This window comes from Thalassophryne amazonica, chromosome 14 (genome assembly GCF_902500255.1).
Source record: "Thalassophryne amazonica chromosome 14, fThaAma1.1, whole genome shotgun sequence".
NCBI classification, from domain to species: Eukaryota; Metazoa; Chordata; class Actinopteri; order Batrachoidiformes; family Batrachoididae; genus Thalassophryne; species Thalassophryne amazonica.
Genome location: NC_047116.1, coordinates 29,394,966 through 29,414,626, shown reverse-complemented (window position 1 = coordinate 29,414,626; position 19,661 = coordinate 29,394,966). Strand labels below are relative to the sequence as shown.

Here is a 19,661-nt window from a genome sequence, read left to right as displayed (position 1 = left end):
CCCACCTAGTTTCTATTATTAATGACCTGACAGCTCAAATGATGCTAGACTCCTCAATTTAGGTTTAAAAGTGGCTCTCCCATACTGGTAACCAACAGCTAATCCAAAATCAGTGCATAAAAACTTCAATATAATGTTGATAATAAAATGACAGCCTAAAGCAGAAGGTATTAGTTGCTCCAAGCATGCATATGATGCACAGGCTAGTGCAGTCAGCAAATGTGACTTCTTTAGCCTGTGCATCAGTTTCATTTTGCAGGAGCATCTACTGCTTTGGGAATGAGTTTTCCTAAAGTAAAACAAGGTACGCCAGCTGCCATCCAATGCATGCATGCATGCATGCACGCACGCATGCATAAAAAAAAATACCACACGTAACAGGATTCACGCAGTCACCTGGCATTAACCTCAATCAATGCACATAAAAAAGTGTGAGCGTAATAACGTTCACCATCACCAGAAATTCCTTCATTTCACATCTAAGGTTAACTTGGCTTTCGCAGCCACAGCAAGCGCGAACAGGACACAGCAGATGAGAAACCCAGCTTTTATCGCCATTATGCATGTCAGATATCTTTACTATTAGTGTAAACGGAGCTAGCAAACAAGCTCGATGGACTTTGGAGCAGAAGCGCGGCTCTATCGTTAGCTAGCTCGCACATTTCGCCACCTAAGATATACTCGGTCACTTTCACCCTTTATTTTTTTGCACAAAACGAAACAGGCGAGCACGACGTCAAGATGTCTTAAAATGTTTCACAGTACCTTCCCGGGCCTTCACCCCTGCTGTGGTTTGTAGCAGAAAACACAGTCCGTGTTGGGGACGTGGAGAGCTGGAACCAAAGATGGCGTCCCCTCCAAACTTCCACTACTTTGGACACTCATCAAAGCTACTTTTCGTGTATAGTTATCGCAGCGCACACGGTTATGTTTCTCACCCACTGTGAAATTAACTAACGCGGCTATTTATTCGTGAGCACATTGACCGCCAGCGGGTGGGGGGGAAAGCGCAATTATTTTCCTTATTTTTGGTAACAAACCTCTTCACGCGGCGTCACGCATGGTGTGCAAAAACCTGCTTCCGTCATACATTTCTTTCTCATGACGTCACCACCATAAACAAATATTATTTTTGTTGATAAGCAGAAAAGTCACAGAAAAGTCCTTCAAAACATGTCTTTTCAGAAAAAAATATAGCCTCAGTTAAAAGTAATACTTTAAAAATATCTTTTATTGGAATGATCTTTTTTTTATATCGTTTTACACACACACACACACACACATATACATATATATATATATATATATATATATATATATATATATATATATATATAAACAAATTCCTTCGGGATTAATAAAGTTCTTCTTATTCTTATAATCGTGTGCAAAAATCCGCTTCCATCATATACTGTTCTCATGACGTCACCACCATGAACAATATGATTTCTGTTCAGTCCATCCTCAATTTCAAGGTAATACTTTTCTAAAAATATCCGTTATTAAAATAATTTATTGAATCTCTTCATGTAGTAATTTTTTGTCGTATTTTCTATTTTCACTTACATATTTATTTTTATCTTTTATTACATACTAGAATATATAATATAAAATATAAAAATATATAGAAAATATCACATCATTAAGAATGAATGAATGAATGAACTTTAAAGCTGTACCTTTTTGACATATATAAAAGCAATTATGCAAATTCAAGATAAGATAAACAGAACATCAAACAATCACATTCAGCACAAAGTGGTAAATAACATTGTAAATAAGTAACATTGCCTTCATAATTTATTACAGTAATCCTGCACAAAATATAGCTTCATTTACCAGATATTTTTGAAAGACTGTTTTCTGATTGCTTTTTTTTTTTATCATTTTTCTTTTAATAGATGAATATACTCTTCATCAAGTACTTAATGCACTTGCTTTCAAAACAGAAAATTTGTGGTTCAAGACCCTTTCTCCATAATGTGGCGTTCCATCAGGAAGGGTACTATCCGGTGTCAAACTAGTGCCTTGCATCTATCACGAGCAAAACAGGAGAAGCCAAAATAACTTAATTGTACAAGAAGAAACAGGGGCACATTAGGAATAGTTTAAAAAATGGTAAATGCGCTGCACTTCTAATGTTTTTCTATCTCACGCAGAGAGTTAAAGCAGTTTTACAGTGATGCCTCATATTCATCCATTCACACACCAATGTCAGTGGGCTGCCATTCAAGGTGCTTAGCTATACACCAGGAACAAATTGGGGACGGGGTGCCGCTAGGGATTTTGGGCCCCATGAAAATAAATCTTACTGGGCCACCCCCCATATTATTGTGTCAGTATTATAAATGTATTAGGGGCTTTTCTGGACCCCTGTCAGCCATGGGCCCGAAGAATGCTTCTCTTTATTCTCCCCTTTCCGGCACCCCTGCTTGGGGATGAAGGACTTTGCCAATGGCGCCTTAGTGACTTTCTTCTCAGTTGGGGAATCACACAGAGGTTCCTCTGGTCACAAGCCCGACTCTCTAAACTGAAAACCACTACGTCCCCAAAACTCTGTTTAAGAAAACGTTTTACATTTTATGATCACCTTTGGAATTTCGTTAGGAAAATGTCACAATACATAAAACATTCAGAGGGTGCAACACCATCGCCTTGCATATTTGACAACAAATCAGTTTTGCAAATTAATTAAAAATAATGCAGTAATATCAATTCTTTGTGACTGAGTGATATCAAAACAAAAGGCTCTGTGTGGCCTTGATATCTGAGCAATTCAGTCCAGAATTTAACCACTTTATCCTTGAATAACAACCTAACCACTGTTTAATCTAGGGTTGGGAGTACTAGTTGTAATAGACAATGACTAGTACCCATCGACTAATCTTCTCCTAGTTGACTCGTCAGATAATTCAGATAGCATGATTCTCCGACAACATAAGGGAAAATCTAAAAAAAAAAAGTTTCAAATAACTTTAAGGAATGTACGGTGCATCTGGAAAGTATTCACAGCTCTTCACTTTTTTAACATCACTTTGAGCAGATGGGATGAGTTCATGCGTTAAATCACCTGCTGGAGTCAGTGGCTGCAAAGAAAACCTGCACCCTCTTGGCTTTTTCTGGAATACTTTGGACACCACTGTGTTACAGCCTTATTACAAAATGGAGTAAATTCATTTTTCCCTCAAAATTCTACTCAAAACACATCATAATGACAAAAAGGTTTTGCTAAATGCTTTGTTGATGCACCTTTGGCAGCAATTACAGTTCAAGTCTTCTTAAATATGATGCCGCAGGCTTGGTGCACCTATCTTTGGGCAGTTTTACCCATTCTTCTTTGCAGCACCTCTCAAGCTCCATTATTTTGGATGGGGAGCGTCGGTGCACAGCCATTTTGTCTCCAGAGATGTTCAATCAGATTCAGTTCTGGGCTCTGGCTGGGTCACTCAAGGACATTCACATAGTTGTCCTGAAGCCACTCCTTTAATACTGTATCTCGGCTGTGTTTAGGGTCATTGTCCTGCTGAAAGATGAACTTTCGGTCCAGTCTCGGATCAAGGTCTAGAGTAAGTTTTCATCCAGGACATCTCTGTACATTGCTGCATTCATCTTTCTCTCAATCCTGACTAGTCTCCCAGTTCCTGCTGCTGAAAAAAATCCCCACAGCATGATGCTGCCACCACGCTTCAGGGATGGTGCCTGGTTTCCTCAAAACATGATGCCTGGCATTCACGCCAAAGAATTAAATCTTTGTCTCTTCAGACCAGAGAATTTTGTTTCTCATGGTCTGAGAGTCCTTCAAGTCCTTTTTGGCAAACTCCAGGTGGGCTGCCATGTGCCTTTTACTAAGGAGGGACTTTAGTCTGGACACTCTACCATACAGACCTGATTGGTGGATTGGAGGTTCTCTTCTCCACAGAGGAATGCTGCAGGTCTGACAGAGTGATCATCAGGTTCTTGGTCATCAACCTGACTAAGGCCCTTGTCCCCTGATCGCTCAGTTTAGACGGGCAGCCAGATCTAGGAAGAGACCTGGTGGATCTGAACTTCTTTCATTTATGGATGATGGAGGACACTGTGCTCATTGGGACTTTCAAAGCAGCAGAAATGGTTCTGTACCCTTCTCCATATTTGTGCCTTGAGACAATCCTGTCTCAAGAGGTCTACAGACAATTCCTTTGATTTCATGCTAGGTTTGTGCTCAGACATACACTGTCAACTGTGGGACCTTATATGTAGACAGGTATGTGCCTTTCCAAATCATGTCCAATCAACTGAATTTACCCCAGAAGGACTTAATTAAGCTGTAGAAACATCTCAAGGATGATCAGTGGAAACATTATGCACCTGTCCTCAGTTTTGAACTTCATGGCAAAGACTTGTACATGTGATTTCTTAGTTGGTTTTTTTTTTGTTTGTTTGTTTGTTTTGTTTTGTTTTTACGAAATTTGCAAAAATCCCCCCACCCCCACCCCCCCAACAAAAAAACATATTTCATATTTTCATTGGGGGGTATTTGTAGAATTTTGAGGGGGGAAATGAATTTCATCCATTTTAAAATAACGCTGTAACATTAAAAAAAAAACGTGGAAAAAGTGAAGTACTGTGAATACTTTCCGGATGCACCATATTTTTATGGCTTTAATTTTCAATTTACAGAGACAGCTGTGGTTGAGTTACACTGTGCCACCTGATTTGAACAATGATAACTTTAATTTTCAAAAATAAGGGAGTCTCTAACACTCCAAAGACAAGCAAATACTGGAAGTATTTTGAACTGGAAATTAAGGTGAGCAAACTGAGAATAAGTTGCCAAGCCATGTTGTTAACCTATAGTTTCACAGTTGTTTTTAGCTTGTTTTTTTAATTCAATTTCATCTCATTTATTTATTGTGAAGTTTTGCCGGGTTGACCCGATGAGTCAACTGATGATTTTCATTAGTTATCCCAACCCTAGTTTAGTCCATGCTGACTCTAAACTGTCTGATGCTGCCTTCACGTGCCAGTCAGAAGAACCTTTTTCTCACATCTGAAGTCAGAATTCTGAGTACATCATGTTCAAGTCTTTTGTTACCAGAGTGAAATGAAAAATGTCAGAGGAACCATATCTTTTCTCATGTGTTATGGGCAAATACTATTTTGATTCTTTATTGTATTGTTCAGATGATGAAAAAGATGCAACACACAGATGTGTGCGGGTTAACATTTTGTACACAACCAACACCGAACAATGCTTACACAGTTAAAGTCAAGATTTACCAACGGTCTATGACTGAATCTGTCATCTTCTGTCATCACGTTGGAAGGTTGATGGCCACACCAAGCTGAGAACTCGCATAAAAAATCAACTCTGAATTTCCTATTTGAACTTATGGGGCAACGTGAGGTAAAGTTATGACCTTGAGATTGACCTTCAATGTTACCAAGGGTCAAGGGTCATATGGCCAACAGAAAGGTGATCTATGTGTTGTGTGTTGGGGGGTGTGGCTGGATATTTTGGTGTTCTTTTCTTTTCTTTGCTCTCCAGGTGGCATGAGAGCTGATTTGTCTGTGGAGAAGGTGCTGGCTGAAGAATCCTTCACCCTCATCAACATCATGTGAAGCACCTGTGACTGGTGCTCACATGCAACCTTAAAGACTTTCAGCTGAAGCAGATAATTGGATGGCGTTCTGCATTTAAGTCATGTGTGATTCAAGCAGAACTGCCGGGAACTCGACCTTGTGATGTTCGTTTGTGAGACGCTGAGGACCGCGCCTGGGTTTGACACATCGAGCCCGTGAAGCAAGGAAGGGTGAGGACACATGCTGTCAGCACACATCAAAGGTGATTAAGTGTTTGACTAATTGTTGATAGTAACTTGGTGTTTTGTTACACAGTATACTTGAATTGTGATGAGAATTGTGCAGTTTGCTTCTCACTGCTGTGGCATGCGGATAAGTGATCCTCCACCTGTTGTGAGAAGCTGCTCATTTGCATAAAGTTAAAAAAGATACAGACCTGAATGTGTTGCTGATAGCGTGTGTCTTTTGAAAGATATTGTTGTAACTGCTGACTTACCTCACCTCTTCTTTGCTTCACAGAGAGTCAGTTTGTCGTGTCCACCTGGGGGGTGTTTGGCGGTGGTAGTGGGTCCAGGAGCGCCGGGCTTTGATCCTTGCGGGCGCTGGAGAGCGTGCCAACAGTCACTCCACCAGAAAAACGCTGTTTAGTTTGTACACATTGTTATGCACCAAAGAGGGTAAAAAATAAATTGTTTTGTTTTGGAACCGCTTTCTGGTTATTTTTAGCGCTGGGTTCTGTCAGACGCAGGTCCGCTCCTCAACCCGCGTCGACACATAACACTATGACTTCATATTAGTGCAAAAATAGTAATCATAAGTGTATCTTTAAATAATTCCTTGATGTAGCCATTGTAAATGGGTTTGACATGTCAATGTCACTTGAGGTCAGTGGTCATGTGATTACCAGAAAGGTGATATATCTGTTCATATTAGTGTTTAACAGTAACCATAGATGTATATTCAACCAGTTCCTTGAGGCACCCATTCTTAATAAGTTTAGCCTTTCAAGATCACCCAATGTCAAAGGTCAGGTGGCCAATAGAAAGGTGATATTTCCCTATAAGTGTTATGCGCTCTATAGATGTATCTTTAACCAATTTCTCTGAATAGTAATTCCAAATATCCTCTACAATTAAGCACTGGACCCAAAATCTTGACCTTGGCCTGTGCCACAGACTTTTAATTTATTTTTCCACAAAAATTACATAACTTTGACCTTGACTGAACCTCAGTCATTCCACTAAGTTTAGCCCAAATTGGATATAGTATTTTTTTTTTTTGTCCCACCACAACACACACACACACACACACGGATGAACAAAGACAGGCACACAGGACCAAAATCAATCTAATCTACACTCAACAAAAATATAAACACAACACTTTTGGTTTTGCTCCCATTTTGTATGAGATTAACTCAAAGATCTAAAACTTTTTCCACATACACAATATCACCATTTCCCTCAAATATTGTTCACAAACCAGTCTAAATCTGTGATAGTGAGCACTTCTCGTTTGCTGAGATAATCCATCCCACCTCACAGGTGTGTCATATCAAGATGCTGATTAGACACCATGATTAGTGCACAGGTGTGCCTTAGACTGCCCACAATAAAAGGCCACTCTGAAAGGTGCAGTTTTATCACACAGCACAATGCCACAGATGTCGCAAGATTTGAGGGAGCGTGCAATTGGCATGCTGACAGCAGGAATGTCAACCAGAGCTGTTGCTTGTGTATTGAATGTTCATTTCTCTACCATAAGCCGTCTCCAGAGGCATTTCAGAGAATTTGGCAGTACATCCAACCAGCCTCACAACCGCAGACCACGTGTAACCACACCAGCCCAGGACCTCCACATCCAGCATGTTCACCTCCAAGATCTTCTGAGACCAGCCACTCGGCAGCTGCTGAAACAATCGGTTTGCATAACCAAAGAATTTCTGCACAAACTGTCAGAAACCATCTCAGGCAAGCTCATCTGCATGCTCGTCGTCCTCATTGGGGTCTCGACCTGACTCCAGTTCGTCATCGTAACCGACTTGAGTGGGCAAATTGTCACATTCGCTGGCGTTTGGCACGTTGGAGAGGTGTTCTCTTCACGGATGAATCCCGGTTCACACTGTCCAGGGCAGATGGCAGACAGCGTGTGTGGCGTCGTGTGGTGAGCGGTTTTCTGATGTCAGTGTTGTGGATCGAGTGGCCCATGGTGGTGGTGGGGTTATGGTATGGGCAGGCATCTGTTATGGACGAAGAACACAGGTGCATTTTATTGATGGCATTTTGAAAGCACAGAGATACCGTGACGAGATCCTGAGGCCCATTGTTGTGCCATACATCCAAGAACATCACCTCATGTTGCAGCAGGATAATGCACGGCCCCATGTTGCAAGGATCTGTACACAATTCTTGGAAGCTGAAAATGTCCCAGTTCTTGCATGGCCGGCATACTCACCGGACATGTCACCCATTGAGCATGTTTGGGATGCTCTGGACCGGCGTATACGACAGCGTGTACCAGTTCCTGCCAATATCCAGCAACTTCGCACAGCCATTGAAGAGGAGTGGACCAACATTCCACAGGCCACAATTGACAACCTGATCAACTCTATGCGAAGGAGATGTGTTACACTGCATGAGGCAAATGGTGGTCACACCAGATACTGACTGGTATCCCCCCCAATAAAACAAAACTGCACCTTTCAGAGTGGCCTTTTATTGTGGACAGTCTAAGGCACACCTGTGCACTAATCATGGTGTCTAATCAGCATCTTGGTATGGCACACCTGTGAGGTGGGATGGATTATCTCAGCAAACGAGAAGTGCTCACTATCACAGATTTAGACTGGTTTGTGAACAATATTTGAGGGAAATGGTGATATTGTGTATGTGGAAAAAGTTTTAGATCTTTGAGTTCATCTCATACAAAATGGGAGCAAAACCAAAAGTGTTGCGTTTATATTTTTGTTGAGTGTAATAATGTAAAAAATTTTCCCAAATCATCTCTTAATTTAGTTATTTAGTAATTTACAGAGATGCATAGGTTCCTTTCAGTAAATTCGTCAGAGTTTACTGACAGGAATATTCAGGAAAACCCCTAAGCTACCATCTATAGTTTTAGTTTAGTTTCTTTTTGTGAGTTTTTTTTTTTACGTTGGGCAGTACTGTGGCTTAGTGGTTAGCACTGTTTCCTCACAGCCAGAAGGCTCTGGGATCACTTCCCACCTGGTCCTTTCTGTGTGAAGCTTGCATGTTCCCTCCCACAGCCAAAGACATGCAGATTAGGTGAACTGGTGACTCTAAAAAATGGTGTGAATGTGTTTGTCTCTGTATTGTAGTCCTGTGACAGACTGGTGTCCTATCCAGGGTGTACCCCGCCTCTCGCCCAATGACTGCTGGGATAGGCTCCAGCTTGCCCGGGCTGTGGGCCTTAATTGGAATAAATGGGTATAGAAAATGAATGAACATTTTACTGTTTGTTGTGTGCATATGCACAAAACAGTACTGTTAGAAGTTGTAGGCACATTTATTCATCTACTCTTGTACAACCACATATTAACAACTCATTTGTTGTTGACCAGTTGTTTCGTACTGTATATTTACTGAACATGGTTTTGATTGTTCTACAGCTACTCCTGGTAGAAAACAAGAAAATAGATTTCCATCGGCCAGTGTTACAATTCTGGAAGTGTGTAATGTCATAATTTCCTGTACTTGCTCTGCACCCACACCCGATGCATTACAAGTTTCTTTCTTCGGTTCACTTGTAGACGTTTATCCTCCAGATTCTGGATTTCCTGCAGTCCAGCATTGGAAAACAAATCATGAACTTCTTCTGTAAAACAGGAAAGGGGGTCAACAACTCTTTGCTCTGGATGTAAAAAAATGGAAACCACAAAGATAAAGACATACTCCACCTTTAGTGAAAAAATAGGCACAGGTTCCATCTCCACGTACATAGAAATTCTCTGATAAGCACTGTCCTGATTAAAGATGTTTAAAGGTCAAAAATTAGCTTCTGACATTCAAGCTTGCAATCAGATAGCTTGCAAAAGAAGAATGCATCTAATTCAATTTTTTTTTCTTAAAATAAGTCTGTGTCAAAACTTAACACTCACCCTTTTTAAACCTGAGTTGTGAACAGTCATATCTCCCATAATCGCGGAACAGAAATATCCCTCCATGTTTCAGGTATGTACAAAGTTGGTTCAAGACTCCTTGCAATCTTTCAAAAAAAAAAAAAAAATGAATTTTTGGAATGAAGCATAACAGGATTACAAGTCTGTAATGCTACATAAGGTTTTTATGGGTATATACAATATATTCATTAATGGCTCAAACCAACTAACAAAGCAAATTACTGGAACCTAAAACATTTTATGTTTTATATGTTTTTAGGTTTTATGCCCTAGTGCTGTTAAAACAAACCAAATAACTACATATAGCAAATCATGCCATACCACTGGTATCCTGATTTAGAATTTGGGTTTAGCTATTGAGATTCACTCAGAGCCTTGGCAAAGGCTGGAGGTGGAGGACCTGCCACAGTGGTGTGAGGACAATAACCTCATCCTTAATGTTCAAAAGACAAAGGAGATGGTTGTGGATTTCCAGAGGTCTGTTACTGCTCTGCTTCCTGGTGCAGCTGTGGAGATGGTCCCCTCCGTTAAGTACCATGGGGTCAGGGGTGCCAAAAAGGGGAGAATAAGGAGAAGGATTCTATGGGCCCATGATTGACAGGGGCCCAGAGAAGCCTCTAATACAACTATAATACTGACAAAATAATATGGAGGGTGGTGGCCCAGTAAGATTTCTTTTCATGGGCCCAAATCCCTGGCGGTGCCCCTGCTTTGGGTGTAGCTGACCAACACCCTCACCTGGCATACCAACACCACAGCTATAAGGAAAAAGGGCCACCAGCCCCTCTATTTCCTAAGAAAGTTGAGGAAGGCAGGACTGGAGGCTGATGTCCTCAGGTCCTTCTACAGCTGTGTGGTGGGGAGTACCCTGACTTCCTGTGTGGTATGGGAGCTACCTGTAGCAGAGAAGGAGGCACTGCAGGGAGGGGTAAAGTCTGTACAGAGGACCATCAGGAGTAGCCTACCACCCATCGGGGACATTTACACCACCAGGTGCAGGGATAAAGCCACCTGCAGCCTCCATGACCCCCACCCACACTGCTCACCCTGCTCACGAACTCCGTCACTCTGCACTTTCTTGATAATTTCTGCACTGACCACCTTAAGCTGTTGCTGCAACTGTACATCATGCAATATTGTACACAGGTTTTATGTTATTTTATTATTGTATACTTTTATGTTTACCTTAGCTTACGTTCATTTAAAATTTCACGCAAACAAAAGTGAGAGACCTGCGAAACTGTGTTTCGTTCTATCATGTTACATGGTTAGAATGGCAATAAAGCTGAGTCTGAGTCTAAGTCAAAGCAAGGGTGGGTTGGGAGCACTGCAGCTCTCTGAGAGAGGCCTGACAGGTGACAAATGATATCAGACTCCCCCATCTTTGTCTCATCACCTTCACCTACCTCTGCGGATGAATGGAAGAGAGCACAAAGACTGCCAAAATAACATCCAAGCTCTCAGGAGGAAAAGGAAGGGAAGCCTCCTGCTCACAAATATCATGCACAAACGCATGGCACACAGAGTGATCGTAGTCTGGATGCTCCTACGGGGGGTAAAGCAGACTATACATAAAATAGTCTGACATAAAAATTACAATGACAATGAAATCCTCATCACTGTGGGTGCAATATTATTGTCACTATATATATATATATATATATATATATATATATATATATACTCAACAAAAATATAAACGTAACACTTTTGGTTTTGCTCCCATTTTGTATGAGATGAACTCAAAGATCTAAAACTTTTTCCACATACACAATATCATCATTTCCCTCAAATATTGTTCACAAACCAGTCTAAATCTGTGATAGTGAGCACTTCTCCTTTGCTGAGATAATCCATCCCATCTCACAGGTGTGCCATATCAAGATGCTGATTAGACACCATGATTAGTGCACAGGTGTGCCTTAGACTGCCCACAATAAAAGGCCACTCTGAAAGGTGCAGTTTTATCACACAGCACAATGCCACAGATGTCGCAAGATTTGAGGGAGCGTGCAATTGGCATGCTGACAGCAGGAATGTCAACCAGAGCTGTTGCTCGTGTATTGAATGTTCAATTCTCTACCATAAGCCGTCTCCAAAGGCGTTTCAGAGAATTTGGCAGTACATCCAACCAGCCTCACAACCGCAGACCACGTGTAACCACACCAGCCCAGGACCTCCACATCCAGCATGTTCACCTCCAAGATCGTCTGAGACCAGCCACTCAGACAGCTGCTGAAACAATCGGTTTGCATAACCAAAGAATTTCTGCACAAACTGTCAGAAACCGTCTCAGGGAAGCTCATCTGCATGCTCGTCGTCTTCATTGGGGTCTCGACCTGACTCCAGTTCGTCGTCGTAACCGACTTGAGTGGGCAAATGCTCACATTCGCTGGTGTTTGGCACGTTGGAGAGGTGTTCTCTTCACGGATGATGCAAAGGAGATGTGTTGCACTGCATGAGGCAAATTGTGGTCACACCAGATACTGACTGGTATCCCCCCCCATGAAACAAAACTGCACCTTTCAGAGTGGCCTTTTATTGTGGGCAGTCTAAGGCACACCTGTGCACTAATCATGGTGTCTAATCAGCATCTTGATATGGCACACCTGTGAGGTGGGATGGATTATCTCAGCAAAGGAGAAGTGCTCACTATCACAGATTTAGACTGGTTTGTGAACAATATTTGAGGGAAATGGTGATATTGTGTATGTAGAAAAAGTTTTAGATCTTTTGAGTTCATCTCATACAAAATGGGAGCAAAACCAAAAGTGTTGCGTTTATATTTTTGTTGAGTGTGTATATATATATATGAAATATTTATGTAACTACTTACCTTTACTACTTGAATGGCCCGTGAAGAAAAGTCACAGCAGTATAAAAATCCATCTGTCTCTCTGACAACCAAAACAACCATTAACGGTTAAATATGACCAATGTTTTGTGCTGTAATAATAATAATAAAAAAAAAATCAGGTAAATAATTTGAAAAAATGTCTGTTATATATTAAAAAAATTATACTCCATTCATCTCATTTGCACACACAAAAAATTATCTGCATCCACATTGTGAACCTAAACCTGCTTATTTTTTTATTTTGTATTTTTTTTGCAATTGAGATGAATGGAGTACAAAGTTTTGTAATGATGATACACCGAAGCTGACTGAATTTAGCTACGGCTATCATAGATTATTTATTTATTTTGTTGGTAAATGAGGGGCTGGCAAATCAATCCCTGGGTACTCCTCTCTGCTACTCCTGTTGTCAAAGGGTCCTTGAGCAAGACAATATACCCCAAATAGTTCTTGGTGCCAGCAACTTGCACAGACACTCAGTCCATCAGGATTTGGATATCATTACTAAGGTGATTAAAGTGGTTAAAGCAGTGGGCTTGTGTTCAGAGGATCCTCGCGGCCTCAACTTTATCTAAAGTCTGGGTCTTTTAGTGAAGTTTAGGGCTAGTGGCTGGTGATCACTTCAGTATTTCTTCTGTTCTTCTTGTTGCTTAATGCTAACAAATTATACTGTATTTGTTGTCTTTCTACCACCTGATTCTGTTTTTTTTTTTTCTCTCTGTTTAAGGTGCGGCTCCATCTAGAGATGGGAGTGGGTGCTTCTTCTGCAGGCCTCCCATTCTAAACACCAGCATGGACTCCCAAAATTTCCTGTATATTTGTATTGTAAATTGTGTCTGTAGCATGGCCCAAGCAGAGGGTCACCCCTTTGAGTCTGGTCTGCTTGAGGTTTCTTCCTCAAATCATCAGAGGGAGTTTTTCCTTACCACTGTTGCCTGTGTGCTTGCTCTGGGGGTTGGTAAGGTTATATCTTACTTGCGTGAAGCGCCGTGAGGCAACTTTGTTGTGATCTGGTGCTATATAAATGAAATAAACTGAAATGAAATAAATTGAAGTTGAAATCCCTGTAAAAAGTAAGTCCCTTCGGCTGCTCTCTTGTTTTCGCTCGGGGTCGCCACAGCAGAACCTCCATGTTCATTTGGCATGTTTTGTGCCAGATGCTCTTCGTGACAGAACTCTACATTGGATGAAGAGATTGGCAGGGGTTGGGGGTGTGGGGGGATTTGAAGCAGGGACCTTCTGCACTGAAACCAAGTGCACTAACCGCTTGGCCACCACCCCTTTCGGTTGAAATCCACGTAAGATCAGAAAATCCCTAAGGGCCCTTGGGTAAAGTCCTTCATCCCCATGTTGCTCCCAGCATGTAGTCAGCACTTTGCATGGCAACACCCTGACATTGGTGTGTGAGTGAATTTGAGGCATCACTGTAAAGTGCACTGGCTATATAAATGCAGTCCATTTAAAGGGTTGTACTAAATGTGCACATGTCAAAGTTTATGGATTTTCCTCTTTATAGCAGAAATTTGTTAACTGATTGCAATGGATGTTACTTTAAATACTGGCTTTTAATCACGGGAAAAACAGGTTCAATATGTTGATAATTTGATTCAAAGGTTAATTGTAATTCTTTTTAGCATTTAGAGACTAAAACTTTCAAACATTTTATCAGGAATTCTTAAAAAAAAAAAACGTGTTGCAGGGCAAATTCTTAAATGCAATTTGTCCTGAATCAGGATTGCATTACTTTTGCATCAATCTTTATACATTCTTACTTGATGAATATGGTTAAAGGGTACAGTTACTATTTTGTGCTATTCATAAATTTTCATTTTTCACAGATAGCAACTGGAAAACAGTAAAAGTTCATATTTAAAAATAGCTCAAATATTTACTCACTTGATGGAATCAACAATGGGAAACACACTGTTACCCACCCCACAGCCAACCTGCAAAGAGCAAAAATGTTTTCTAATTCTGCTTAATGATAGAATAACTGAAAACCGACATAAATGTGCAACAATCATTATTTAGAAAAAAAAAGACCTCAAAGATCCTGAAAGAAGAATGCTCTCCAGGAAAGGCAGATTCTGTGGTAGCTTCATTTTTCCGCAGCACTGCTCCTTGACAGGACAACTGACAATCTGAGGCGTTGGGACATCTGTGATGATGAGTAGTTCTGCTGTGTTGATCGTGCATGAAGTCTGTTTTTCTGCCTGATGAACTAGATAGCGGGTAACCTGGCTCCTGTTCTTCATAACACCCTTGCATGGCTTGACCATGGGCACCTAAAGGAAGCAGTTCTGGGAATTCTAAGAACAGCCATTTGCGGTTTTTGAAGAATTTATCATGGTGCATCTTGTAAAACCTGTCCCAGTACTGACAACCTTTTGTGTGAAATTTGCCTGGTGGGTAGAAATAAAGAACATCACAGCAAAGTCCAATTGAGTCTTTTATGTAAAAATAGTTTTTGTAAGAATGTGTTCTTTCTTACTTTGTTCCATTAAAGGAATTTGAACGCAGGAATTTTCTTGTGCCTTTTGACATGCATTTTCTTTTTCTTCTTCTGTCCACTGTACATGATCCCTAAAACATAAAAAGCAAGACTGAGCAGCAGTTGGTCATAGGTCACGACTCACAACAGGGACACAGGGAAGTTAAGATCCCATATACCAAAACACATGCTAATACCAGGTATGTCCCCATTCCTGGACATTACCCGCATAGATACCGGCATTGCCAATAGGGTATGTCTGCAGTAACATTTGAACACTTGGAAAATGTAATTTTAAAAGCACAGATTGTCAGGTACAGCATAAAAGTGTATATGAAAAGGCCCAAGTAGATACCCAAAACTAGGACCAATAAATCTACAGTAGCATGATCAGAAGCTCTTGAGTGTAGCCCATTTCTGCTCACTAATGTTACACATGTGCACAGCAGTAACATATCGCACTGCTCATCGTAACATATCGCACTGCTTACTGTGCCGCTCTCGTTGGAGCGACACCTCTGCCATTTTGGCATAGTGGGACTACTTTCGCCTGACCCAGCGCTGAATTTGCAGACATGAGAAGATGCTGCTGGATGAGTATGAGTACTGACTTACAATCATTTAGGCATAAAAACACACGAGATACACAAGTTCTTGTGCCAAATATACTCCTGTTTTTGTTACCCATGAAAATGCACTGTCACCGCAAATACAGCACTGTTTGGGAACTACTTAGGAATTCATGAAGCACGTCGGCCGCTGGCGCGTACTAACACAGAATATACAAAAACTTTATAGTTGTTCGGCCAGAACTTGAGCGTCCACTTTTAGGTTGACAAAAGCTAAGGGTGCATGACTTTGATTCACGCACTTGCACGCACGTCGTCGTGATGATCCCACCCACTGTGTTCCCAGTTGGATGCCGTGCTTTGTTCCACCGCCTGCCACATGCTTTATGCTGGACTCTGCATGCATAAAATAATTATTTTGTAGCGCATTTTCTCTGCAAATTGTCTGCTGAAAATGGCTCTAATTGCGTCCTGAATCACAGAGAACTGCTGCAGAAGCGCTGTTTGCGCGCACACTTAATGAGCTGGAGAAAGCATTTGGAGCCGTCTAAAAAGGTAATTATTTGTCATGTTTACATTGTCATGGCTTGGTAAAACAGTTGCATTTTCTTTCCTTCTTGTCTGCAGCTGTTAAAGTATGTTTATGACAGATTTAACATCTCGTCATAATTGTTCAAATAAGCTGCACTCTGATGCGATCCGCTGACACAACCACTCACTCTGTTCACTTCTTCTTTACTCGACTTGACAAGCTGCATGTCGTGTTGGTGTGCAGATCGTGCCACGTAGCATGACATTTATGTGTGAAGGATTCGAACATTTCAAAATTGTCTTTGCGCAATTGCACGCGCCAGCACCCCTCTCACGTTCAGTCTGCACCTGTTAAAGTTTACTCTCAGTATAGTAACATATGTGGGGGGATTGTTTTTGCCATGTTTGAACAAAGAGTTTTGAGCTGAATGACTGAGGGCACATATTGGGGATATTTATAAGGCTTGGGTGATTTTGAAAGGTCGAACTCATTTAGAATGGCTATTTTGAGGAAACAGTTAAAATATATATGTATGGTGAGTATGAAACATCAACATCACTTTTCAAATGGTTACATGACCCTTTGACCTTGGGTGACTTAAAATGTCAAAAACAAGTTCATAATTGTTTAACTGAAACAGTTTGGAGCAAATATAGATTAAACATGGTGAAAGGGTTGTGTGTTAGTCAAGAATACATGGTTTAAAGATTAACAGACAATCAACTTGCAAGACCACACAGAACCACATTTACGGTAGCATCACTAACTCTCAAAGAGTTAATTTACCTGAATCGGTGTCAGACATGCAAGGCGTGAGTGTTGCACTCTCTGACTGCCCATTCTTGTTAAATGTGTGAATGCTTCATTGTAATACTCCCATCCTGATACAAGGGATCTCAATAAATAAGGTCTAACTCACTGATTAACATCAGTTTGAGCAGATGAGATGAGTTCATCAGTGAAGTCACCTGCTGGAGTCAGTGGCTGCAAAGAAAACCTGCACCCTCTTGGCCCGTTCTAGAATACTTTGGGCACCACTGGTCTAAATAGTACAGGCAGGTAAACCACCATTAGGCAGACATGGTACAACTGCAACCCTGACACAGACTAGTATCCCCACCCTACTCCTTATGAATACATGTATACTCATAAAACACTGACCACATATTGTGCTTAAAAATGTCATCAGGATTGGTCAGTATTCTTGATCCCAGGGGAGCTGAAGGTCTTCCTCCAGAGCTTGCAAGTCTTACGAACAATTGATGAAGAATTTTAGCCAGTTTGGCTGTGAAGAGGCTCTGCAACTTGTGCATTTACTCTGTAAACTGCAGAAAGACAAAAAAAAACAAACGTTAGATCTGACGCTTATTTTTACTTTCTCCCAATATTCAAATTTAGACAGCACAGTATTAGTATTGTAGCACAATTCTTTACTCAGTGAGCCAAGTCAGTGCAATTTGCATTAAAAAAAACTAAAGAGAAGAACAACACAAATTGCAAAGAAACAAACTAACAAAAAAGTGAATGCAAAAGAAAATAAAAAAAGCAGAATCAAGCATCAGAAAGACAAATACAGTGTAATTTGTCAGCATTAAGCAAGAAGAAAAACAGAAGAAATACTATGGTGATCACCGGACACTAGCCCTGAGCTTCCCTAAAAGACCCAGAATTTAGATAAAGTTGAGGCTGCAACCCGCTCTGTTTCATAATAAAATAAATTAAAAGAGTAAAAAGCATAGAAACATACTATGCCAGTATGCTAGCCATACGAAATAAGTGCGTCTTACGTCTGGACTTGAAAGTCTCTACATAATCTGACTGTTTTATTGACACAGGGAGATTCCACAGAACGGGGGCATGATAAGAGAAAGCTCTGTGACCCGCAGACTTTTTATTCACCCTAGGGACACAAAGTAGTCCTGCACCTTGAGAACGCAAAGCCCGGGCCGGTACGTAGGGTTTAATTAGGTCAGCTAAGTAGGGAGGTGCCAGTCCATGAACAATTTTATAGGCTAGTAGCAGAACCTTAAAATCTGGTCTCACTGGGACAGGAAGCCAGTGAAGCAACGAAAAAATTGGTGTAATGTGGTCAAAAACATCATTGGAACATCATTGGAAATCATAAAAAATGGTCAGTGTTTGAGATGCAGCAGAAGGGAGACTGTTAAGCATGTGTTAGTGGAGTACCAAACATATAAGAGACAAAGAAAAATTCTATTACATGACATCAAAACACTAGGACAGAACAGATTAAGACTTCAGGGATTACTTTCGTTTTATACACTTACACCACCAGATTGGAGGCATGTATTTGCATATTTAAAGGGAACAGGGTGTTTCTACAGAATATAGCACAGGGTAATTTCCCCCCTTTTTCCTCCCCATTTCCTCATTGGTATAACATACGTCACTCTAGTAATGCTCCACTCCCTAACAGTTGGTGGCGGTAGTGCAGCGTGTTGGTCGGTTCAACCCGCCAAAAACAAACAAACAAAAAAACTCGATAGAAGAAGAAGAAAAACAAGTCGCTAATGCCACAGCTCTCAAGGCGTTTTGCTTTTGGTTTGTTTTTGCAAAACTATAATTTAACTGACGTTTACCCAACGGTGTTTACATTAATGTTCCCTGAGAACTGTTTTTCATTTTTAAGATCACATTTAGCACTCCGCATAAGAATATCGCTAGCTCATCCATGCTAGCTTCAGCTGTGAAGTTTTTTCCCCCGATTTTACTGAGAATGAGACTAGAATTCTTGCAAAGATGCATCTTATAGTTGGGGTCTAAATTAATCGGTACGTCAGGTTAGGAAGCGAAACTGCCTTTAATTGTTACCTCCTCTGATCGTGGCTTCGGGTCCCCGCACTTTGTTGTCATCGGTTGTAGTTCTCTTGTAGTACAGACTTGTTGCTGCCTGGTGATGGCGCTATTGCGGAGAAAGTGCTCCGGTAACGCCGCGCAGGTTTTGACCCGCAGGTCCAGAGGCTCTGCTGGGTCTTTGATTAGACAAAATATGAAGCTCCTTAGAGGAATCCTCCTTCAGGTTAAGAACAACTCATACATGCAGTTTATTATAAATGTAGCTGTCTGCTTTTGGTGAATGGGTTTAAGATTTATTTATTTTTTTGTCCCTCCACATTACAGGACAACAGACATTTCATCAAGGTGTGGAGCAAGACCTCAAAATCCGCCATATCTTATGAGAATGGTAAAATCTATTTTGAAAGCTATCAGAGATGCTACAGCTGGTGAGTATGAATGAATATCTGGTTCAGTTTTCAGCACATTTTTGTGAAATAAGCCATCTCACACTCTCAGGTGATGCACTGCATTGTGGGAGAGGTGACAGGTTATCTGACCAAACACAGCCAATGCGTGTGAGCGGTGCTATTTAAATCCAAGTAATTTCGCTCTGTTTATCAGTATTTTGCAGTAATTCCAGCTCCAATAGCGTATGTTAAAGTCAAAGCTTGTAATTGGATCTCGATGCTCTTAGCTGAGTGTCCCACTCGGTC

General features: G+C 41.0%; 3 protein-coding genes across 5 annotated transcripts in view; 1 reads left to right on the top strand and 2 right to left on the bottom strand.

Moving 5' to 3' along the window:
- The window catches only part of tlk1a (tousled-like kinase 1a), a 39,374-nt gene extending 38,315 nt beyond the window's left edge, over positions 1-1,059 (bottom strand). Inside the window, exon 1 of the mRNA XM_034185921.1 lies at positions 766-1,059. The gene's annotated coding sequence lies outside the window, so the exon portion shown is untranslated. The remainder of the gene's footprint in view (positions 1-765) is intronic.
- Positions 1,060-9,071: 8,012 nt separating this feature from the next.
- On the bottom strand, positions 9,072-19,066 carry mettl8 (methyltransferase like 8). 2 transcript variants are annotated; one of them, XM_034186005.1, is made up of 10 exons: positions 18,982-19,066; positions 17,311-17,474; positions 15,049-15,140; positions 14,601-14,959; positions 14,454-14,503; positions 12,537-12,597; positions 11,107-11,246; positions 9,680-9,786; positions 9,479-9,544; positions 9,072-9,396 (listed from the first exon to the last, which is right to left on the bottom strand). In XM_034186005.1, exons 2-10 carry the CDS (start codon positions 17,460-17,462, stop codon positions 9,260-9,262), a joined length of 1,164 nt encoding a protein of 387 aa, XP_034041896.1. In that variant the 5' UTR covers positions 17,463-17,474; positions 18,982-19,066; the 3' UTR covers positions 9,072-9,259. The 2 variants fall into 2 exon arrangements, with proteins under 2 accessions (XP_034041896.1, XP_034041898.1); XM_034186007.1 differs by having other exon boundaries at positions 9,072-9,393.
- The window catches only part of dcaf17 (ddb1 and cul4 associated factor 17), a 21,866-nt gene continuing 20,928 nt past the window's right edge, over positions 18,724-19,661 (top strand). Inside the window, exons 1-2 of one of the 2 annotated variants that reach the window (XM_034186004.1) lie at positions 18,724-19,189; positions 19,291-19,394. In XM_034186004.1, the coding sequence (XP_034041895.1) occupies positions 19,067-19,189; positions 19,291-19,394 (227 nt within the window). In that variant the 5' untranslated portion in view covers positions 18,724-19,066. The remainder of the gene's footprint in view (positions 19,190-19,290; positions 19,395-19,661) is intronic. The other variant, XM_034186003.1, reaches the window with a different exon arrangement.

Bases quoted from the DNA above. Each gene is read 5' to 3' on its own strand.
- mettl8 (XM_034186005.1), bottom strand. From the start codon at position 17,462: ATGCACAAGTTGCAGAGCCTCTTCACAGCCAAACTGGCTAAAATTCTT. The intron at 14,504-14,600 runs GTCTTTTTTTTT...TGCTCTTTGCAG, and splicing joins CTTCTTTCAGGATCTTTGAG to GTTGGCTGTGGGGTGGGTAA. The intron at 11,247-12,536 runs GTAAGTAGTTAC...TACCCCCCGTAG, and splicing joins GGGCCATTCAAGTAGTAAAG to GAGCATCCAGACTACGATCA.